We start from the raw sequence: 21,341 nt of genomic DNA, 5'->3' as shown, positions 1-21,341 counted from the left end.
GTCTGTACCATCATTTTGGAATACAACTGCAAATACAACAATTTTCAGGAAATTAAAAGCATACTTTGCTTGTCTGTATGGGATTTATTTATGACTTCTTGCTAAATTTGGGTAAAGCACTAAGACTGCAGTAAATATCACTTAGTATTAAAATGAGCACTTAAAAAAAGCTGAAAATATTGTACTGAGCTGTTAATTGCAGTTTTTAGACCTTTAAGTTGGAAGGAAAAAAAGTCAAAATAGGATATATTTTTAGCAGTGGTTGCATCTGCTAAAATTATACCAGAGTTGTGTGGGTTGTTACGTGTTGGTTTTTTTCCCTTTTTCCTTCTTTGCTTTCCTCCTCCTTCCCTCCTCCTTTCCTTTTCCTTTCATCCTGCTTTCTTCTTTTTTTAAATATTGGGAGTAAGACTATTTGTCCACTACCATATTCAATCTTGAGGCTCTTCATCGCTGATCGAAGACTGGCTTTACTCAAAAAAAAAAAAAAAAAAAAAAGTAGGAGAGAAAAATATTAATAGACCTCTTGGAATCATGTGTAAGAAATCCTGCCTGATTAAATAAAATAAAATCTTACTTCCACAATCCTCATTTTCTTTACATTTTGCTGAGAAAAACGCTCTTGTTATGGATCTGATCTGTAAATATGTCATTTGCTATCACTGTCAATTACATCGATCTTGTTCTTCAAGCTGGCTTTGGGGTCTGGTCTATGTTAGTATTCTTACATATTATCTGTTTAGATTTCAGTTGCAAAAAAGCCAGAGGCCGTCTGTGGAGCTGAATGTGATACCCACTGTTCACCAAAATAATACAGTCTGTTTAACAGAAAAAAAAAGAAAAAAGAATTTTCATAAATAATTTGGACTCAGCAAATATTTGTGATTATTCAGAGTGAAATTTGCTTCTAACCCTTAGTGAGTGAGAAACACTGTTAGTTACCAAAGCCCATCAGCACTTGAAGTGGGTTACATGCATTGACTGTTGCAGTGCCCAAGGGGCTAGCAAATGGCAGCAAAGCAGGACAGCCCCTGTGTTCGTGCTCTTGTATTGCTTCTGGGCTGAAGGAAGGGCTGAGTTGGATCACATCTCTTTAGTTGTTGGATTGTCCAAAGGAGGGCCACAAAATTATCAGGGGGCTGGAGCACCTTCCCTACAAAGACAGGCTGAGAGATCTGGGCTTGTTCAGTGTGGTGAAAAGAAGGCTGCATGGTGATCTCATTGTAGCCTTCCGGTACCTAAAGGGGAGGGGACTCAACTCTTTTGAAAGGGTAGAAACAGCAGGACAAGGGGAAATGATTTTAAGTTGAGGGAGGAAAGATTGGATGACAGGGGAAAGTTCTTTACAGAGAGAGTGGTGAGGTGCTGGAACAGGCTGCCCAGAGAGGTTGTGGATGCCGTCCATCCCTGGAGGTGTTCAAGGCCAGAATGGATGGGGCTCTGGGCAGCCTGGTCTGGTATTAAATGTGGAAGTTGGTGGCCTTGTGTGTGGCAGGGTATTGGATCTTTAAGATCGTTGAGGTTCTTTCCAACTTGGGCCATTCTGTGATTCTGTGAACATAGGCGTAATTACCTAAGTCCCCCAAATGAGATAAAAATCTGGAAATCGATTTTCTTAGTACTTCTAAAAATCCCCGTTAAGTTGTGGTCTTGCTTGATTTTTATGTCCGTCTGGAGGGAAAACACCTTTCAGATGGAGTTAGATCTGAAATAAGCAGACTTTGCTTTCTTTTACTTGCTTTTGTTTTATAAACAGTGTTTCCTGTTGAGTGGTTTTTATTTTATTGAGAGCAGTATTTAGTCTTTTTTTTTTTTTCCACTTTACAAATTTTCTGTCAGTCTTGGTTTACCTAAGAAGAATTATCTTGCCCATCCTCTAGAGAATAATCTACTCTCCAAATTTTTATTTTTTTTTTTTGACAATTTATGATTATATATTCCTAGATATTCTTAGATAGTGCCAATTTACATAGAATCATAGAATCATAGAATCACCAAGGTTGGAAAAGACCTAAAAGATCATCCAGTCCAACTGTTCACCTATTACCAATAGTTCCCACTAAACCATGTCCCTCAACACAACATCCAGTCTTTCCTTGAACATGTTATAGGTGTTTTGGAAACAAGTTGTCTAAATATGATCCTATAGGTCCTGAGAGTGGAATCAGGATTGTTTAAGTTTCATTTGATTCCTGGTCTGCTAGCAACTTACGTTTTTTGTGGTAAAATCTTAATGGCATTGGTAATGTCAAGATTGGGATTGCTCATCCCGGAGAAGAGGAGGCTCAGAATGGTCTTATCGTGTATACCTGAAGAGAGGGTGTAAAGAGGATGGAGCCAAGCTTCTCTCACTGATGCCCAGCACCAGGGCAGGAGACAGTGGGTGCAATTTAGAGCACAGAATCTTCCCTGTGAACGTCAGGAAGCACTTCTGTGCTGTGCAGATGATCAAGCATTGGCACAGGTTGCCCAGAGAGGTTTGTGGGATATCCTCCTTGGCAATCTTCAGAAGCTGCGTTGATACAGTTCTGGGTAACCTGCTTCGGATGTCCTTGCTTTGAGCAGGGACTGGACCAGATTACCGCCAGAGGTCCCTTCCAGCCCTTAACTGTTCTGTGTTACACTGCCTTATTTCAGAAAGTCAGAAACTCAAATAGTACAAAGTTTTGGCTAATAATAAAAGTCCCAGTACAGTAATAGAAACTCCAAGGAAAGATGTTGACTACACTGCTTACTTTCCTGCACGTGAAGGTATTTTGTTCTCTGGTAAGATATGTCAAAAACATACAAGTCAAATCCGATAAAAGGCTGTTCCCTTATAAATTGAATTTTATCCTCAAAATATAGAATAGTTATTCTTTGCTCTGATAAATACTTCTTCCGTGATAATTATTTTGTACGTGCAAGTTTCCTGTTCTCAGGTTGCTGTTTAAAGGATAATGACCATCACCTGTATTGGGTATTTATTTATTTCGTAAAGTACACTTCAAGAATATGCTTGAGTTACTAAAATATGGTTGATAGAGATATGTTAGAAAACCTTGGATGGTGTGATTAGTGTTCCGTAAATTTTTATCAAGGCTTTTCAAAAAGAGAGAGACAATATCTCTATTTTCATTTGAAAAAATGAAATAAAATACACTTTACAGATTCATATGCAACCTCATATTATAATGTTAGTGATAAAAAAATGTACTTAATTCTCACATTAAATTCATTCTTTACTGATGTGTTGTGAAATTTCACCTCATAGACAAGCAGTTAGAAACAGAGACGTGTCTAACCAACAAATTCACCCTTCTTCCTGAACTGTTGAGCCACAGATTGAACGAATATCCTGAACTGGAAGGAATTGACAAGAATCGTAGATTTCAACTCATGCCTCCACAAAGGACTACCCAAAATTTCTGAGAGTGTTGACCAAAAACTCCATAGACTTCGCAGCTTGGGGCTACACCCAGAGCCCTGGGGGGTTTTCAGTGCTTGACAACCTTCTGGAGAACAACCTTTCCCTAATCCTCAGACTGACTCTCCGTTGATACAGCTCCATGCTGTTTCCTCAGGTCCTGTCTGTCTCACCAGAGAGCAGTGCTCAGTGCTGTCCTTCCGCTCCCTGTGAAGAGCTGTAGGCCACCATGAGGCCTCCTCTCAGCCGTCTCTGCTCTGGGCTGAAAAACACAGGGACCTCAGCTACTCTGCACACACCTCGTGCTCCAGACCTGTCCCCATCTTTGTAGCTCTCATTTAGAAGCTCTGTAATAGGAAGCTGTGTAATAGTTTTATTTCCATCCAATATTGTGACACCCAAATCCACCCCAGTGCTGAAAGTGAGGTCATACAGTGCAGAGCAGAGTGGACAGCCCCTCCTCTTGTCTGGTGCAGTAGTGGTCCTGATTATCCCAAGATACAATTGATCCTTTTGGGTTGCTGTGTCACGCTCTGACTCAGATTCAACTTGTCATAAATCAGGATCTTCAGATCCCTTTCTGCAAGGCTGCTCTTCGCTCATGTCCTCCAATCCCTACATATAAGCAGGGTTGCCCCATCCCAGGTGCAGAATTTAGCACTTGATTTGTTAAACATCATGCAATTGGTGATTGACCAGTTTTCTATCAAAATCTCTCTGCAAGACCTCTCCACTCTTGAGGGAGTATCATCTGCAAACTTAGTCATGCATAGGTTTTTATGAGAGTGGCATGTAGACTCTTGTTCATCGTTAGTGAAACAGTAAAAAAATTCTTCCTAATATCCAGTCTAGATGTACCCACTTCAAGTTTAAAACCATCTCTCCTTAATCCTTTTGCCACATACCCTTGTCGAAAGTCTTTCCCCTCCTTTCCTGTAAGCCTCCTTCAGGTACTGGAAGGCTGCTATAAGGTTTTCTGAGAACTTTCTCTTCCCCAGGCTGAAGAGCCTCAGCTCTCAGGGGGAGGTGCTTCAGGGAAGGTGCTTCAGCCCTTTGGTCATCTTTGTGGCTGCCCTTCATGCCCAGTTCAACAGCTCAGTATCCTTCTTGTCCTTCGGCCCAACACAGCTGGACACAGTACTCCAGGTGGGGTCTCATAAGAGCAAAGTAGAGGGGAAGAATCACCTCTCTTGACCTGCTGCTCACACTTCTCTCGATGCAGTGATAAATTGAATGCATTGCTTTCAGAGTGACATAAGTATACCATTGGGCATTTTTATTCTTAAGTGTGCATGTTTGTGATATTGTAACAAATCGTACAAGTACGATATGCCTTGTCATATATATCTGATCCTGTTTTAGTCCCTTTTTTTTCTTTAGTGCTACTTCAGGTAACCAGTGCTTATGTAACACTGACCAAATCTTCTGTGTTTACTGGAGGTAAATATAGACAGGAAGCATTTAATGCTATAGTATAGAGGTCCAATGAGAAGAACTTTCAGATTCTCTCTTAGAGGGGAGCAGATATATGCTATAACTTGAAAAGGCATTCACTGGGAAACTGAATGAAATATACAAATCAAACATGAAAAAGGAAAAAAATATATAATTAGCAGTGCTGTGTGTGACAACCAGCCTCAGGCATCATAGCCTCCCTGTGTAGCTGAAACTGTGAAAGGGAGATTCTAATGTAGTATTTCTTTTGCTACTTTACTTTTTGTTGTCTGTTCATTTAAGTGCAGGTCCTACTTAATACAGTTGAAGACCGGTAGCATTCTGAATGTATTTCTGGTCTCTTGGTTGTTTTCCAGTAGTGGCTTTGATTTACTGCCTATCTTGATGTTGAATTCGTTTAAGATACCCTTTGAATGAGTATTGTCTGTTTCCTATAATAGACAGTGCTGTCCTTGCAGAGCTGAAACTGTGGACTTTGTCAAATTACATTGGATTGTTTTTCATTATAAAAACACAGTGCTCTACCATTATAAAGCCAATGAATGCGACATTAAACTTCTCTACTTACATGTTATTTGCTATTTATGGAACAGCTTTGCTGCCACAACAGTTAATACACTTTTTTTTTTTTTTTTTTTTTCATTATAATAACATCCTAAAAATGTAGATATATAAAATTGAGAAATGGGACTGGAAAAGCAGAGGAGCTGATTGTCCTTCTTCACAGATTTGAGGATTTAGAATGGAGCTGGCTCTGCATTTTCAATTAATTGCTTTGATCTCTGTCAGTGCCATAAATTAACATGGTTTCAGCTGTGGTTTAGTTTTTGTTCTGGTAGTAATTCCAAACTCTGGTCTGTGAAAAAAAGAAACTGTGCTCTGGGCACAGGTCTTTAATTGTCCTTCAAAAGAACATACAGTATAGAAAAAAGGGTTATATTTGATCAAATAATCTATTGAGATTGACATAGCTAGTTCACACATTGACTTTAAAGCTGTCCTCCAGGATGCCTGCTGTCCTTCTCTTCTCTCTTTAGGTAGTCATGCTATGTATGTTTGATAATTTGGGAAATTCCAGCTCATCTTGCTACTGTTTGAAATTGTATGTTACAGGGTAAGAGGCCTGTTAGTCTAACTTCAGTACCTAGGAAGATTTAAAGAATGCATGTATTGTCAGGCATAGTGAGTATAAATGCTTGCCTCAATGATGTGTTACCCTTCTACAATAAGAAAGGTGGATGAAATATTTCTGGATTTTAGTAAGGAATTTGTTACTGTTCTTCACGGTGTCCTTCTGGACATATTGTTCAACTGTAGGTTGAGCAGGTTGATGTTACACAGGGTTATGAACTGGCTGAATGGCAGATCACAAAAGGTTGTAGTAAATGAGGCTTCATCTGTCTAGTGGCCAGTCACTAGAGGTGTCTCTGCTATTCCATTACACACCATTCCTGAATGAGAGTGGCTAATTTTTTTAGCTCTTCTGTTTTCCTTGTCTCAATTTCTAGTCCTATATCTAGATATGATTGTTATTAAAAAGTAGTAGTTCTTGATGTGGTACAGAAAACATTATGCTCTGTGGTATCCAGGAAATTCTAAGCTCATTGTTCAGGCTTTGCTACAGGTTTCAACTTCAGAATAGCATGTTCAAATCTTGTATAGCACATAAATTTTGCCTAGATAATGTGTTGGTTGTTGAGGTTGGCTGAAGCAGCTTTGACAATATTGCAGAGAGAGACTGTTTCCTCTGCAGTGTTTGTTGGGCGAGCTGATTGAAAGTACTGTGTAATACACTTAAGGTAATGTAGAAATAAAAATATTTTCATATTGGAATAAGGAAAGTACATTTATGAAATGCTGCTGAAAACAGATGTGAGAAAAAAATCAACATGTGTTCAGCTAAAATGACCCTAGTGTAAGGGATTTTCCTTGTGTCAAAAAATAATTTACTGGTAGTAAAAAGTGTTACCTTCAAAGTGGTTATCGAGTGAGTAAACAATAAACAAATGAAAATCTTGTCCCATTGGAGTCCCAGTGCTCTATCAGGAAGAAAAAAATTCACATAGAATGTAAAAATATAACTGAAATAATTTATCCTTGGTATCCTTCTTTTGTATTGTAAATGAGTGTACTGGAATATGTGATAGACTATTTGTATGGGGGGCAAGTTCTTAGATGTATTTGGAAAGGACAAAGTGCCCACAGAAAGAAAATAGTTTTCATTTTTCTTATTGCCAAAGCTTGTTTTTGTTTGCACGGAAAGTAGATTCTGACATCTAAGGATTATTTCATTATTCTTTTACATAATGAAACTAAGAAGGAACATGAAGAAACTGAGAGGTCTGTTTCTAAACTGAATTGTATCACTGGAGACAAATGAATTGTCCAAAAGATCTTATATAGCATAGAAATGTACAAGAGAAATTTGAGAGAGCTGGCAGTAGAAAAGCGTTACTGAACAGTTTTATAAAAATGTGTCTGCCATTGCCATTATTTTCCCAATTTTTTGCTATTGTCATCAGGGATACAAAACACACAGTGCCCTTTACTTGTCAACAATAAAGTATCAAATAGAAATTTTTTAAAATTAATAACATACTATGCCTAAATAAAGTGTGAGAACTATTTTTCTAATTCATTTCCTGTGATCAGTGAGTGATCAATAGAGGAAACTGGGAATAGTATTGAGGGAGATGATCTTAAGAAAACTATAGCTAATGTTGTAATAACGGGAAAACATACTTTGATTAATCAACAATGAGCAGTAATTATTTTCATTAAAAAGCCAAGGTTATTCACAGGTAACAAAAAATATGGTTCTTTACACAGCTTTTTTTTTTTTTTTTTTTTTTTTTTTTTCTTCATGAACTTTGATGGTATTAAAGCAAAGATAATCATGTTGAAATAAATCTACCAACAGTAGCAGTCTTTCTGAAGCACAAGAATCAGAGGATAGTAAAAAGCCTTTCACAGTTGTAGCTAGCAAATATTTGAAAGAGAACTGTGTGTATTCTAGTATTCTAATGCATATATAGACCATTCGAGATTAAAAACGTGATCACCATTTTGCATACAGAGGTGTTTTCTTGTCTATTTTTCAAACATATTAGTACATAAATGACTTAGAGTAACTTTTTTTTTTTTTTGAAGTTATGACAGGAAAAGCTTTGTAGCATTTCATCAATTATCATTTGATCAATCTTCTTTGCTTTCAAGACAACGATCGCAGTCTCTCTTAGCTATTTTCATTTGTTGCTACAAGTATTGGTTGATTTTCACTGTGTTGTAATTACCCTAAAAAAGTGAGCGAGAGTGCTTGCTTCACTGGAAGAACAAGTAAACTTTGTTGAAGTGACTTGGTATCAAATTCTACAAGAAAAAATCCCTGCCTAAACATAGCTACCTTTTTAACCAAGTGCAAAGTTTATGTTCCAGCTAGGGAGTTATTGTTCTTCAGAAAAAGAGCTGCAAATATGAAATCAAGATTCCGTATTCTGTTGCCAAGCTTCAGAATTATGTTTCTGATTTACTCCAACAAAATTAACTTATATGGAAGTGTAACTATGTGATTCAAATGTGGCTATTATAAAGAATATTTCAGTTATGATAGTTCCCCATGGATTTCCTCCATTGGCTTCTCAATGTGTATAGTTTTGTGCATGTTTATTGTTCTGCCAGGAAAATTCTGAATTATATACTCACAAGCAGCATGATAAAACAGGATAAAATACTTTGGCAGTGAACAGGTGGAAGAGAAGTCTATATGGAGTTAGAGGATGTAAATATTTAAGTCTAAACTTATTTGACTTAATAATAATTATCCATTCCAGTTGTTATAGCTAGTTAGCACATACTTTTAAGTAATTGTTAGTAACTACTAATATTTATATTCGTGGCCTTTTGAAGAATCTTTCTCAACTTCTAAACCAAGAAATTTGCAGCTTTGGTTAGTGAAGGAACTCTATAATGAAATAGATCTTGAACCTTTTAACACTGCAGATGTAAGAGTAGACTTGAAATAGTGTGTTCTTTTTAGCTATTGTTTCTTGAAGTATTGCGTTTAATCCACCACCAGAACCCTCAAGACCTTTTCTGTAGGATTGCTCTCACAGAATTATGGTATCTTGCACTTGGTCTTGTAGAACCTCTTTTGATTTGCATGTGCCCACTTTTGAAGCTTGTTCAGGTCTCTTTGGGTGATTGTGTTGACTTCAGCACTGAGCTGGGTTTTAATAGCAAACTTGCTGAGAATACACTTGATCCCACTGTTAATCTCACTGATAATGTTGTTGAAGACCACTGGTCCCAAGATGGACCCCTGGGTAATACCATTCCTCAGTGGTCTCCATGTGGACATACAGCGTTGACCACAGCCTGGCACCATCAAAGAATTCTTTATCCATTGAATAGTGCAGTCTTCAAATCTGTATCTTTCCAATTTTGAGATAGGAATGTGATGTGGGACAACATCAAAAGCTTTGCAGAGAAAAAGATTGCTCAGTAGTTAATGAGAAAGTATCAAATGCAATATTATTTCTTTTCAGAGGTTACCTTTTATGACTGTAGTTTTGTACAGAGTTTTTAATGAATTATTTAGAGGACTCTATAGTTACATAAGATCACTAGAATGCAGACAACTTGCATTTTCCTTTGAGAATGTTAGTATCTGCAACATCTAAATTGTTTGTATGAACTTCGTGACACACACCTGAGAAACTATTTCTTGGTTGAATTTTCTGGATCTAACTTTAGTATTTTATGCTGGTCTTTCATTCATCATAAAATCATCTCCAAACAGAAAGTAAATTCTGTTCAGACAGTCCCCAAAAGTAATTGCGCTTATTTTATTATGCTGATCCATAACATCAGAGATGAATATTGATGGTATGGCAGTGGAGGTTGAACCATCTTGCTGATATTCCATTACATATTGTTGCCATGTGACAGATGGCAGCAGAGGGGCAATCTGCCAAGCGGTAACTAATATGGAAGCGTGTTTGATGCAGTGAGTGTCACTGAATTTCTTCACATGAAGACAACGGTTCTCATTGAAATTTATCAACACTTTATGAATTTTTATTGTGACCAGACAGTGGATATGAGCACAGTGGATGGTGTCTTTTGCTGGTGACAGCGATATAAAATACAAACCAAGTTCTGCTGCAGGTAGCCTGCTTTCCAGGGGGACTGGACTCAGTGATCTCTGGAGATTCCTTCCAGCCCCTGCAATTCTGTGTTTCTGTTATTCTGGACTCTTCAGGGAACAGCTTGGCAGGGTGACATAGGATAAAGTCCTCAAGGGAAAAGAGACCCAGGAAAACCAGTCAGTACAGACCATGTCCTCTAAGCTCAGAAACAGTGCATTCTGAGAAAAAGGAAGGCAGACAAGAATGCCAGGAGGCCTCTGTGGATCAACAAGGAGCTTCTGGACTTACTTAAGCTCAAAAATGAAGTTCTGTAGGGAGTGGAAGCAAGAACAGGTTACCTGGGAGGACAGCAAAGTAGTTGTCCGAGAGGCCTGGGATCAGGTTAGGAAAGCTAAAACCTGGACAGAATTAAATCTAGCAAGGGACATAAAGGGGAACAAGAAAAAATTGTACAGGTATATCAGTGATAAAAGGAAGGCCAGGGAAGATGTGGGTCCTCTCTGGAAGGAAACTGGAGACCTGGAGATCACAGGGATAAGGAGAAAACCAAGGTGTTCAGTGACTTTCTTGCTTCAGTCTTCTCCAGCAAGGACTGTAGCCACACTGCTCTTCTTTTCTAAAGAAAGCAAAGATAAGAACTTGGAGAAGGAAGATCTGCCTGCTGTAAGTGAAGGTTGATTCTGAGACCATCTAAAGAACCTGGAGGTGCACAAGTCCCTGGGACCCCATGATAGAACAGGCAGATGAAGTCACCAAGCTGCTGTTCATCATACTTAAGAGTCGTGGCAGTCTGGTGAAGTTCCCACTGATGGGAAAAGGAGAAGCATAACCCCCATTTTCAAAACGGGGGAAAAAGAACATCCAGGGAGCTACAGGGCAGTCGGTCTCATCTCTGTGCCTGGCAAGATTACAGAGCAGATCCTCCTGAAGACCCTATGAGGAAAGTAAAGATGAGGCAGTTGGTGGTAACCAACATGGCTTCACGAAGGGCAAGTCATGCCTGTCAAACCTGGTGACCTTTTATGATGGAGTTACAGTGTCAGTGAATAAGAGAAGAGCAACTGATGTCATGTACCTGGGCTTGTGCCAGGCATTTGACACTGTCCCACATGACATCCTGGTCACCACAGTGGAGAAAAATGGATGTGATGGATGGACCTCTTGCTCGATAAGGAACTGGCAGGATGGCCGCACTCGGAGAGTTGTGGTCAGCGGTTCATAGTCCAAGAACAGACTGGTGATGAGTGGTTCCTCAGGGATCACTGCTCGGACCAGTGTTATTTAACATCTTTGTAGGTGGCATGGACAGTGGGATGCAAAAACTCAGCGAGTTTGCATATGACACCAAGCTGAGTGGTGCAGTTAACATGCTAGAGGAACAGATGCCATCCAGAGGGACCTGGATGTTTGACACTTTGACTGATGAGTCCACGGCAACCTCATGAAGTTCAACAAGACAATTGCAAGGTCCTGCATTTGCATCAAGACAATCCCAAGTACAGATACAGGTTGGGTGGAGAATGGCTTGAGAGAAGCTCTGAGGAGAAGGCTATTGGTTGATGAAAGATTCAGCATGAACCGGCAGTGTGCACTTGCAGATGGAGTCTGGGCTGCATCAAGAGAAGTGTGAACAGCAGGTCAAGGAGCTGATTCTGCCCCTCTGCTCTCGTGGTTCTTAATACCATCTCCATCCATGTCATCATCACAAGCATCTCCTTTCCCATCACCATCTGTGTCCCTCTGGTCATTATTCAGGACACTGCAGCAGTTGTCACAGGCATCTCCAGAGATATCTTCATCACTATTTCTCTGGTTAACACTGGGGGTCAAGACACAGTTATCCTGCTCATGGGGAATGCCATCTCCATCTGCATCTTCATCGCAGGCATCTCCAGTCCCAGTAGTGGAGTACTATGTCCAGCTGTGTTGGGTCCCAGAACAAGAAAGACATTGAGCGGTTTAAGTGGGTCTAGAGAATGGCCACAAAGATGATCAGAGGGCTTGTCAATGATTTATGGGCTGATTTGGCCCCATTCTGTGGGCCGTGACCAGTGGAGTGGAGGAAAAAGGAGATCCGTACCTCCAGAAAAAGGGATAAGGGAAAAAGGGTAGCAGCAACAATCTGAGGAGAATCAAACTGATTTACTAAATAGGATATTGAAATGCAAGACAACACTCTATAATACAATATAATACAATATAATTAGAATTGGAGCTAATAAATCAAATATAATGAGAGAAAGAGTATCCGAAAGCTGAAAGCCTTACTCTGATGTTGAGGCAAGACATACTATCGGGTGGAGCAGCAGGGAGGAGAGCCTGGTCTTGTGACCTTGCCGGGGGCTTTACCTCCCCTCTGGCTTATTATTTGGTGTTCTTCATATTACACGCTACAGTAGTTCATTGGAATCCTTGTGAGTGCTGTTTTCTCTTAAACTGCTGCTTAATGCTGCTTATTTATTCTTGTATCCTTTTTAGTAATTTAATATTCTTAAAATTTGAGTGCTAACAATTTAGTGAAGTCCACTAAATTGTTTCAGTTTTTGTTATGAGGTAATTATTCACCCTTTTCTACCCCCTTTCTCTGAGCAGCGTAGTGGAATGGGGAGTGGGAGCTGCGGTCAGTCCATAATGCTTTGTCTCTGCCACTCCTCCATGGTCACTATCTGTCCCTTTTCCATGTGGGACCCCCGCCATTGGATGCTGTTCTTCCCAAACTAATCCTTCTTGGGCTTCCCACAGGCTGTAGCTCTCCTAGCGCTGCTCCAATACAGCTTCGTACTGTGGAGCCTATCCTTCAGGCACTGCTCCACACAGGTCCCCATAGGCAGCATCTCACCCAGTCTTCCTGCCCCACTGCAGGAGGCTCCTCACGGGCTGCAGCTCCCGTCCAGAATGCTCCTGCAGGAGTGCCCATAGGCTGTGTGCCCTCCAGGCCTCATCCCCTGCTGTTCCATGGGCTCCTCCGTGGCTGCATGGGGAGATCTACTCCATATGGTACCCACAGGCTGCAGGGAACTTCTGCTCTTTGCCTGGAGCTCCTTTGCCTTTCTCCTGCACTGACCTGGGTGCCTCCAGGACCACTTCTCTTCCATTTCTCATCCTTCTCTCCAAGCTGCTGTTGTGTAGCAGTTCTCTCTCTCCTGTATCTGCTCTCCCAGCATGCACCCATTGTTGCTCATGGCTCAGCTCTGGCAGTGGTTCCTTGTTTTATTTTATGAACTGTTTTGTTGGTTTTTTTTTCCCCTGTAGTATGACTGTAATTTTTTCCTGTAATGTGAAGAAAATGTAGTGGTATTTCAGAGATGTTCTTTATGAGACTGATGCTAAGTGGTACTTTGTTTTTCCCCAGCTAATCTTCCAGTACCAACTATTGCTGCAATCGATGGAACTGCGTTGGGTGGTGGCCTGGAACTTGCTTTAGCCTGTGACATAAGAGTGGCAGGTAAATTTGTTAATTAAATGAAGGATTATTAGTATTGCAGAAGGCTTAACTACCCTTTGCCTGGACAATAGTCTATAGAAATGACTTTGTTTTCCAACATTGCTTATGACCAATTACTTAAAAGAGATTTAGCAGAAACTTGGCTGAAATATTTGCTAGGAATTAATTTCATAACTCTGAGCACTGATAGAGTATTTTTTACTACATTTTATTTTATTATTTTTTGCTTTAATAACATACTTCTAATGTGAAAATTATTACTGTACAGAACTTGCCTTGCTGGGATATTTAATAAAGGCAGATCAATTAAATCTATTAGAAGATTTTTCATAAGACAGTGCTTATGTTTTGATTTGTTGTTCTTTAATAAGGAAATGTAACAAATTAACATTCTTGCAGGACATTATTACATATTTTGCAAATTGCTTTTCTGTAGACTGTAGCAACAACTCAGACTTTTATTTTTTTAGCCTCTTCTGCTAAGATGGGCCTGGTTGAAACGAAGTTGGCAATCATTCCAGGTGCAGGTATGAAATTTTAGCTGTTGTTACCATGTAGAATTAATCAACATATGCTCTTGGTACTTGATTTCTATCTGTAAACTTCAGCTTATTTTCATGTCTCCATTAGGGATGGTTGGCCTGTTTTTTAGCTGACTGCCTATATTAGTTTCTAAAAGTTAATTAAGAAATGTTGTACTCACTGCAAGGGATTAGCATTTTTATTTTCAAAGTTATATTAAATAACTAATTATTAAGTGATTCTGTAAGTGAAATTTGATGTCTTGATCTGAAAGCTGAGCAATTTTGTTGAAGGTCAGACTAGGAAAAAAGGTACCATTAACTGTCAGTGTACAAAAGTGGTAATTTAATTAATGATCCACTTTTATGTGCTGTCTGATACTTTAGATTGCATGTTCTGTTTTCATGCTGCTTGTGGACTGAATATAAGGAATTTAAAAACAGAAAAGATAACGGAAAAAGATATTTTATCTTGCCAAAAAAATTGTTGTTGGGTGTTTTTTTTTTTTTGTTTTTTTTTTTAATGTTTTTAATGTGGAAGGCCAGTTCACTGGCTTTTTCTGGATTCATGATGAATTAAATTTAATAAAGTTACAGAATAACTAATATTTGCTTAGGGCTTTATGTTATGAATTCTTGTGTTTGGATTTTTTTAAACAATTCCATGGTTAAATAATTTTCATTTAAATTAAAATATCTGCCTTTCTGGGGAAAGGGTAGTACCTTGAAAACAAATGTATCCTCCTGACCCCCACCTGGCCTTGGCCATCGTTTTTTGCAGTTTTGGGAAACCTCCTTTATACCTGTTTGTTTCCTAATGGGTGGTAAGTATTTTGGAAGCACTTATTTAAGTATTTAATTCTAAGGACTAGTGCTGGAGTTCAGGTAGAGAGTGAGAGTTAAAAATACCTTGATCATAGCATTGATATGAACTTTGTGTAAGAAACAGTCTTATCCTATTACCCATATACAATGATTGTACAGTTTCATTTCAAATGCTTTTTTTAATTGCTATTGTTGAGTTGTGATTTCAGTCAATACTTTCTCCCTGTCTCTTCTTTACCTCTGAAGTCAGAGCTACAATTTGCTTAACGATAACGGAATTAGTGACCGTACTCTTTTTAGCAGACAATAAAGATGAATTACGTAGTTGATTTTAAGGATATATTTTCTTCTGGTGTTGTTGTCATGAGATATTGTTCCTTTGCAATTATGTCCAGGTGAAGAAAAAGACAGAAAATGCAGTTGTTTCTTTGCATTTTTTTTTACTTGATTGGCCCTTCATTCCACCCTTTCCCAAGCAATTGTGCAGGACAGTATTGAGGGCATACTGTCCAGGAAATTCAGGTCAAGCTGTTCAGATCGTCTCAATGTTCAACTTACTAAGCTTGTCTCGTTTCCATACTTTGTGTTATTTATAGATGTTTCAAATTTGTAATGCTTTCAGCTTACAATGCTAAGCAACTGACTCATCGTGAGTTCTGCTGAAGGATTCATTCAGAACGTTTTACTGCTATCCAGACAGTGGTTTGAAAATTCTTTTGTTTTACGCATCCTAATCATGCTCTGAAGATATTGTCTTCACCTCCTTGAAAATACAGTGTATTTTATCATTTTATCATTTTACCATTCCTGTTAAAATTGTGAAATTTTAGGGTATGTTCAGTGATTAATTTTTCCTTGCTCCTATCAGCCTAACAGGCTATTTTTGATGACTGTATTTCGTCTTAGCAGAACTTTTCTTGATCAGCCTGTACTTGCACCACCCTTAATAACCACTGAGAATGTTTTAGTCCTTTTCAGCTTCTGTCTTCAAACCAGTAATTCGTCATGCCTTATGTCTTTAGAAAGTAAAGAATGAGTAGAGGAAATTTGTGTATGTAATTTAGAGAAAGAAATCAGATAGGACCACTTCAATCTTAGGCTTCATGGGTAAGTTGAACATTTTCTTACAGGGCTTACTTCTAGCTGCCCTGAGGGAAAGGAGGACAGGGCAGTGGAGCTGGAAAGAGAAATTTAGCCACTAAGACATGTCAGTAGCTTTCTGCTACCATCTAGCACATCTGAAACTCAGCAGCAAACTGTGTTGCTTCTTTTTCTGACAAACTACTTCTATTTTATTCTACTCCATTATCTGTCATGAGTATGCAATAAATGAAAAGATTTTAAATCAGATGATAATTAACATGATTGTGGTCATATGAAAGTTTTCTCTATGTTGTTTTCTTTTTTATAAGTTACATACTAAAAGATGTAGTAAAAATGTGTTATTAGAATTTAGCAGTCATGTATTAAAATATCACAGATAAGTAGTGATGTTTTGGAACTTGTGTACTGTGTTGCATTCCATCTATTTTAAAATGGGAACCTGAAAAGACTCGGTCCAGCAAGCAACTAATTTTAATAGAGATTTCCCAAATATGACAAATTTTGCTTCTGAATATGCACTGATGTTCTGCACCACTGTAAAGTTTAAACAGTGATTAATTGAATCCTGGTTAATATACAGTGATGAATTGTTGCTTCTAAGCCTGCTAACAAAGGAGGCATTCATAGAGCATACCTTGTCTGTGCTAGCAACTCAAGTCTCACAAAAGTGCAATTCATGATGGACAGCAGAGCAAGAGTGAGTATGTCAACAGTACCTCCTTTTCTGCTTTAGTTTTGTGTACAGACAGCTGCACAGAATATGATGGAGAAAGATTCAATCTCTTTCCTTTAGAAATTTAAATCCAGTTCTCTCTCCACCATGAAAAAAGCCTTATCTGCCTTATGCGAGCTGGGGGAGATAGAAAATCTTAACATTTTTCCTACCTACTTCCCTCAATCTCGTAAGGAAATTGAGATTCAGTGAACTAGAGGAAGTGCACAGATAACTCAGTGATAACTCAGTGCTTTTGCTTATTTTTAGGGCCACTGAGATGATCACAGGGCTGGAGTACCTCTCCTATGAGGAAAAATTGAGGGAACTGGGACTGTTTAGCTTGGAGAAGAGAAGGCTCCGGGGAGACCTCATTATGGCTTCTAGTACTTGAAGGGAGTGTATAAACAGAAAGGCAAACAGCTGTTTACAAGGGTGGACAGTGATAGGACAGGGGAGAATGGTTTAAACTGAGACAGGGGAGGACTAGGTTAGAAATAAGGAGGAAGTTTTTCACACAGAGGGTGGTGACACACTGGAACAGGTTGCCTGAGGAGGTTGTGGATGCCCCATCCCTGGAGGCATTCAAGGCCAGGCTGGATCTGAGCAGCCTGGTCTGGTGGTTGGCGACCCTGCAGGGATAGCAAGGGGGTTGAAACTTGGTGATCGTTGTGGTCCTTTTCAACCCAGGCCATTCTATGATTCTATGATTTTCTTTGTAACACTGTAGTTCTGTGCAGAACTCAGCACAAAAATTGTATGCTTTCTCTTTCTGTTGTTACTTCCTATAATTAAGTAAAAGGGGAGCAGAACTCTTTCAGTAAGTGAATGTAGTTTCTGATGTCTTTCTGTGTGAAAAGTGTTTCGTGGTGGGAAGTTTCTCCTTAGTTAAAAAATTGGAACATTTCTCTCTATCGTCCTTTGTTTTAAAACTATCTTCATCCATAACTTATTTCAGTTTTTTTTACCTCTAGTCTTCTATAATGGGTCTACAACACATACATTATGCCTTTCTGAAAAATCTGCTTTTATTTGTTAATATCTTATTTGAATACCACTTAGTAACAGTTAAGAGGAGGTACAAATGTTTGTAAACAGCATACTTAAATTTTCTTAATGTGTTAATAGAAAGAGATAGGATTGGTGAGGATGAGAGAGATGCTCTGTGTCAGTAGAAACTGGGAAAGACAGGTACGTATACACAAAAATAATTTGGATTTGTTTCATGCATGCAATTCTTTTCATATAAATTTTATGTATAAATACGAGGCATTAATATACGCTGACACTTAGTCTTCCACAAAAAAAGACAACATAAAATTGAAATTAATACATTCATGTCAGCAGATAAGACCCAGCTACATTAAAAATGTAGCTAATTATTTTGCTGCATACTTACAGCTTTTCACTTCTCTTTTCTGTTTATGAAGCCATTTTAAGTAGCAAGGCTCCGTTCAAATCATCAAAGCAAATTTTACTTTTATCCTACCCTTGTACAAAAAAGAACTGTGGAATCATAGAATATGGCAAGGGAGAAGGAATCCATAAGGATCAGTGAGTCTAACTCCTGGCTTCACACAGGGCCACCCAAAAATCACACCATATGACTGAGAGCATTGTCCAGACGCTTCCTGGACTGCAGCAGCTGGGAGCCATGGCCACTGTCCTGGGAAGCCTGACCCATGCCCACCGCCTTCTCCTTACATCCAGCCTGACCATCCCCTGTTACAGCTCCATGCCATTCCCTCTGGACCTTCCCCTTTATTTGCTTATCATTCGTCCCTACCCAGTGGCTCTCAGCTGTGTCATTTGCAACTAGCTGCTCTCTTCAGTGCAGCTCCTCCTTCACAGCACTACCCCTTTGCATCTCCTGCCTCGCCTGTTTCTGGTTCCTCATGCTGTGTGCTTTGGTGTCAAAGCATTTCAGATGTGCTTCATAGCATGTTGAACTGCTTTTTTCTTTAATATATACTGCATAGGAGAGCTTTAGTGGAAGCATTTATATGTCTCCTTCTCTCCACTTCAGAAACAGTATTGCTTTGACTGTTTTTCTAGACTTTAAAATGTGTTTGGGGAAGTTACGATACTAATGAATTTTGAAAGTGAGAGGGGAACACACAAGAAATCAGTTTTCTTTGCACGGGAAGAAAACAAGAGTGAGAATGAAAACTGAGTTTAGGTAATCATTACATGTTCTCTGTATTTCTTAAATTGTTCATCATTCACTATTAAAAACAATGTGAAAGTTTCTGTTACAGGATTTATTTTAATATTGAAAAAAAAAAAACCCTCTTTTGGATGAGAAAGGTGTCAAGGGAATTTCCAGATGCAAAAGACTCCTACAGAATGCAATATTGCTAAGAACAGAAGTTGTATAATTCAACCAAGTGTAAAGGTTAAATAAAATGTGAGTCATTTCAACTTGAAATCTAATGCATCTTATGATGTATTGCCAGTATATTTTTAAAATCTGTATACTTTCAGCAATAATAGAAATAATTGCATATAGCAAATATGGAAAAGTTGAAGTAGTAGTGGTAGGACTTCTGAACATTAATTGCAATTTTTCTGCAGGTAGGTGCTACATGATAATGCGTTATAAGAGAGTTATCTTGAAAGAAAAATCTTCATGTTGTCTTATAACTTTATACCTGAGTAATCTTGTACTTTTCCATCCCATCTTTATTCTGATATCTTTATTCTGATCCTTAGTAGAGCACTTCTTGCCATCTTTACTTTTTTCATGACCTCTATGTAATTCTTGCAAATACAATTTTTTTTTATTACATGAAGTCATCCTTTGAGATCTCCTACCTTTTAAAATTTAACTGCATCTAGGAGGACTGATTACAGAAAAATATCTGAAAGAATTAGCTTTGAGTTTGTTTCTACTTCTTTTCAGCTAGCTCATAAACCCTGTTGTGATTTGTCTTACTTTGCCTGTTTCCCTATTCCAATCTTATGTCATATGTTTAATACTGTAAATTTCCCAAATGAAATACTGGTAACAGACAGTTTAAAATAAGCTTCTGACTGAATGTACATCTTTAGCATCTCATCAGCATTGTCCTTAAAATTACAGTTATTGAGAAATGACAAGAAGATTAACTTTTTACTTATTTCCTGTTATAATTAAGGCAGACTGAATTTTTTTTTCTCTGAGATCTATCAGTGCTTGCTTTACATATGCAATCCAATTATGATTTGATATGGCAAAAAAGTTAAAATTAGTTACTCTGAGAACATTTATCTACATTTTCTTCAATCATCTGATGTCTAGATAGCTTTATTTGCATTTTCATATTTTGTAATGTTTATTCTGTGCATCACGTTAAATAAATAGCCTCAAGTAAAAAATTCCTAATAGCGTATAGAAAACAGATGTTTGTATATCCACTTTTTTCTCAAAGTAATTATGCACAATAAATAGAATGTTACTAGAGAGAAGTAAATCAGTCCTACTTCTGTAAGCTAGGGAGAATTATGGTTCTTATGTTTCCTTCTTCTTAAATAAAAGTAAGCTGACTTTCATCAAATGACTGATTTTTTCCTCATTTTATGATCCCTTTTAATGCTGGTGTTAAGACAGAATTTTGAAATGTCATGCAATACTAGCACTGCAAAACCTTTGTACATAAAACTAATGTCTTTCAAATTTTATTTACAATATGTCTACATAAACAGGGTTATTTGTAAGCAGTGGTAATCTTCTGCAGATGATGGTAGGAGAATATCAAATCACCGAAGCTGGTCCCCTTTTTAACATGAGACATAGAGCTTTTTTACTGTGGTACAGAGAATACTGTATGCTTTTTCCTTTGTATGCTGGCCTTAGAACTCTTTCCAAAATTGTATTAGAAACAACCAATTTTTCCTACAGTAAAAGGAGTTAACCGAGGCTGTCTGTGTCCCCAGTGACTGCAACTCTATAGAATATGTTTTAGATATCAAGTTTGGTTTCAGAGACAGACCACTTGTGACTTCTGTTGTTTCTGCTAGCAAAGATTGTAGAACATTTCTTCCTGGCCTAAATTTGGAGATATCTCATTTACAAACCAGAACTGCCAGATTTTTGAGAAGTTTCACTAGCACGAGGAGCAACGCTACATCCTCCACGTACTGCATCTAAAGTTAGTCCTTTATGCTGCAGGAGAAGGAGGAAATAAAACAAGAACAAGAAAAATAGAAAGAAGCCCCAGAAACAAGGTTGAACCTTAGAGGAAGTGCAAGAGGAGAGAAAGAATTTTCTTGGCTTTGGAAAGCACAGCATAGAATGCCTGATGTTACCATGATTTATATATGGAGAAATCAAATACTAGCAGCAAAAAATGATGTAGTCTTGTTTTAACTTTTTAACTTTTTCATGTTTTGTGAGTATAAAAACATTGATTTTGTATCAAGATTGAATTTTGGAGTTTTATTGAAATCAAGATTAACATTTCATTTGTACAACCTGAGTAATGCTATCAACTGTTATTCTCATAGATATATTAGACCATGTCCTCTCAACTGCTTAAAAATTGCATTATGAGACTGGTGGATTGCTCATTTTGAATGGTAGCAAGAAATCTGAATAAATGTAACAGAGAACTTAGTTTCTTCAATCCTCAAATCGTTCAGAGTTAGGCCTCACTCCAGTTCTCTTTCAGAGAACGTGAATGGAGAAATGGGTTGTACCCATCATATCTGTGTATCACATTGTATCACATTCATATCTTACTCAGAC

The 21,341-nt window shown here is 38.2% G+C and overlaps 1 protein-coding gene across 4 annotated transcripts in view; it reads left to right on the top strand.

Moving 5' to 3' along the window:
- AUH (AU RNA binding methylglutaconyl-CoA hydratase) overlaps positions 1–21,341 on the top strand; it is a 132,042-nt gene that overhangs the window by 43,157 nt on the left and 67,544 nt on the right. For all 4 annotated transcript variants that reach the window (XR_008210534.1, XR_008210533.1, XM_052701038.1 and 1 more), the window contains 2 exons: positions 13,361–13,453; positions 13,924–13,980. Coding sequence is in view for 2 of the 4 variants with exons in the window: in XM_052701038.1 (XP_052556998.1) it covers positions 13,361–13,453; positions 13,924–13,980 (150 nt within the window). In the remaining 2 variants the exon portion in view is untranslated. The remainder of the gene's footprint in view (positions 1–13,360; positions 13,454–13,923; positions 13,981–21,341) is intronic.

This window comes from Tympanuchus pallidicinctus, unplaced genomic scaffold (genome assembly GCF_026119805.1).
Source record: "Tympanuchus pallidicinctus isolate F22 unplaced genomic scaffold, pur_lepc_1.0 scaffold4, whole genome shotgun sequence".
Taxonomy (NCBI): Eukaryota; Metazoa; Chordata; class Aves; order Galliformes; family Phasianidae; genus Tympanuchus; species Tympanuchus pallidicinctus.
This window is presented reverse-complemented; position numbering and strand designations above follow the sequence as displayed.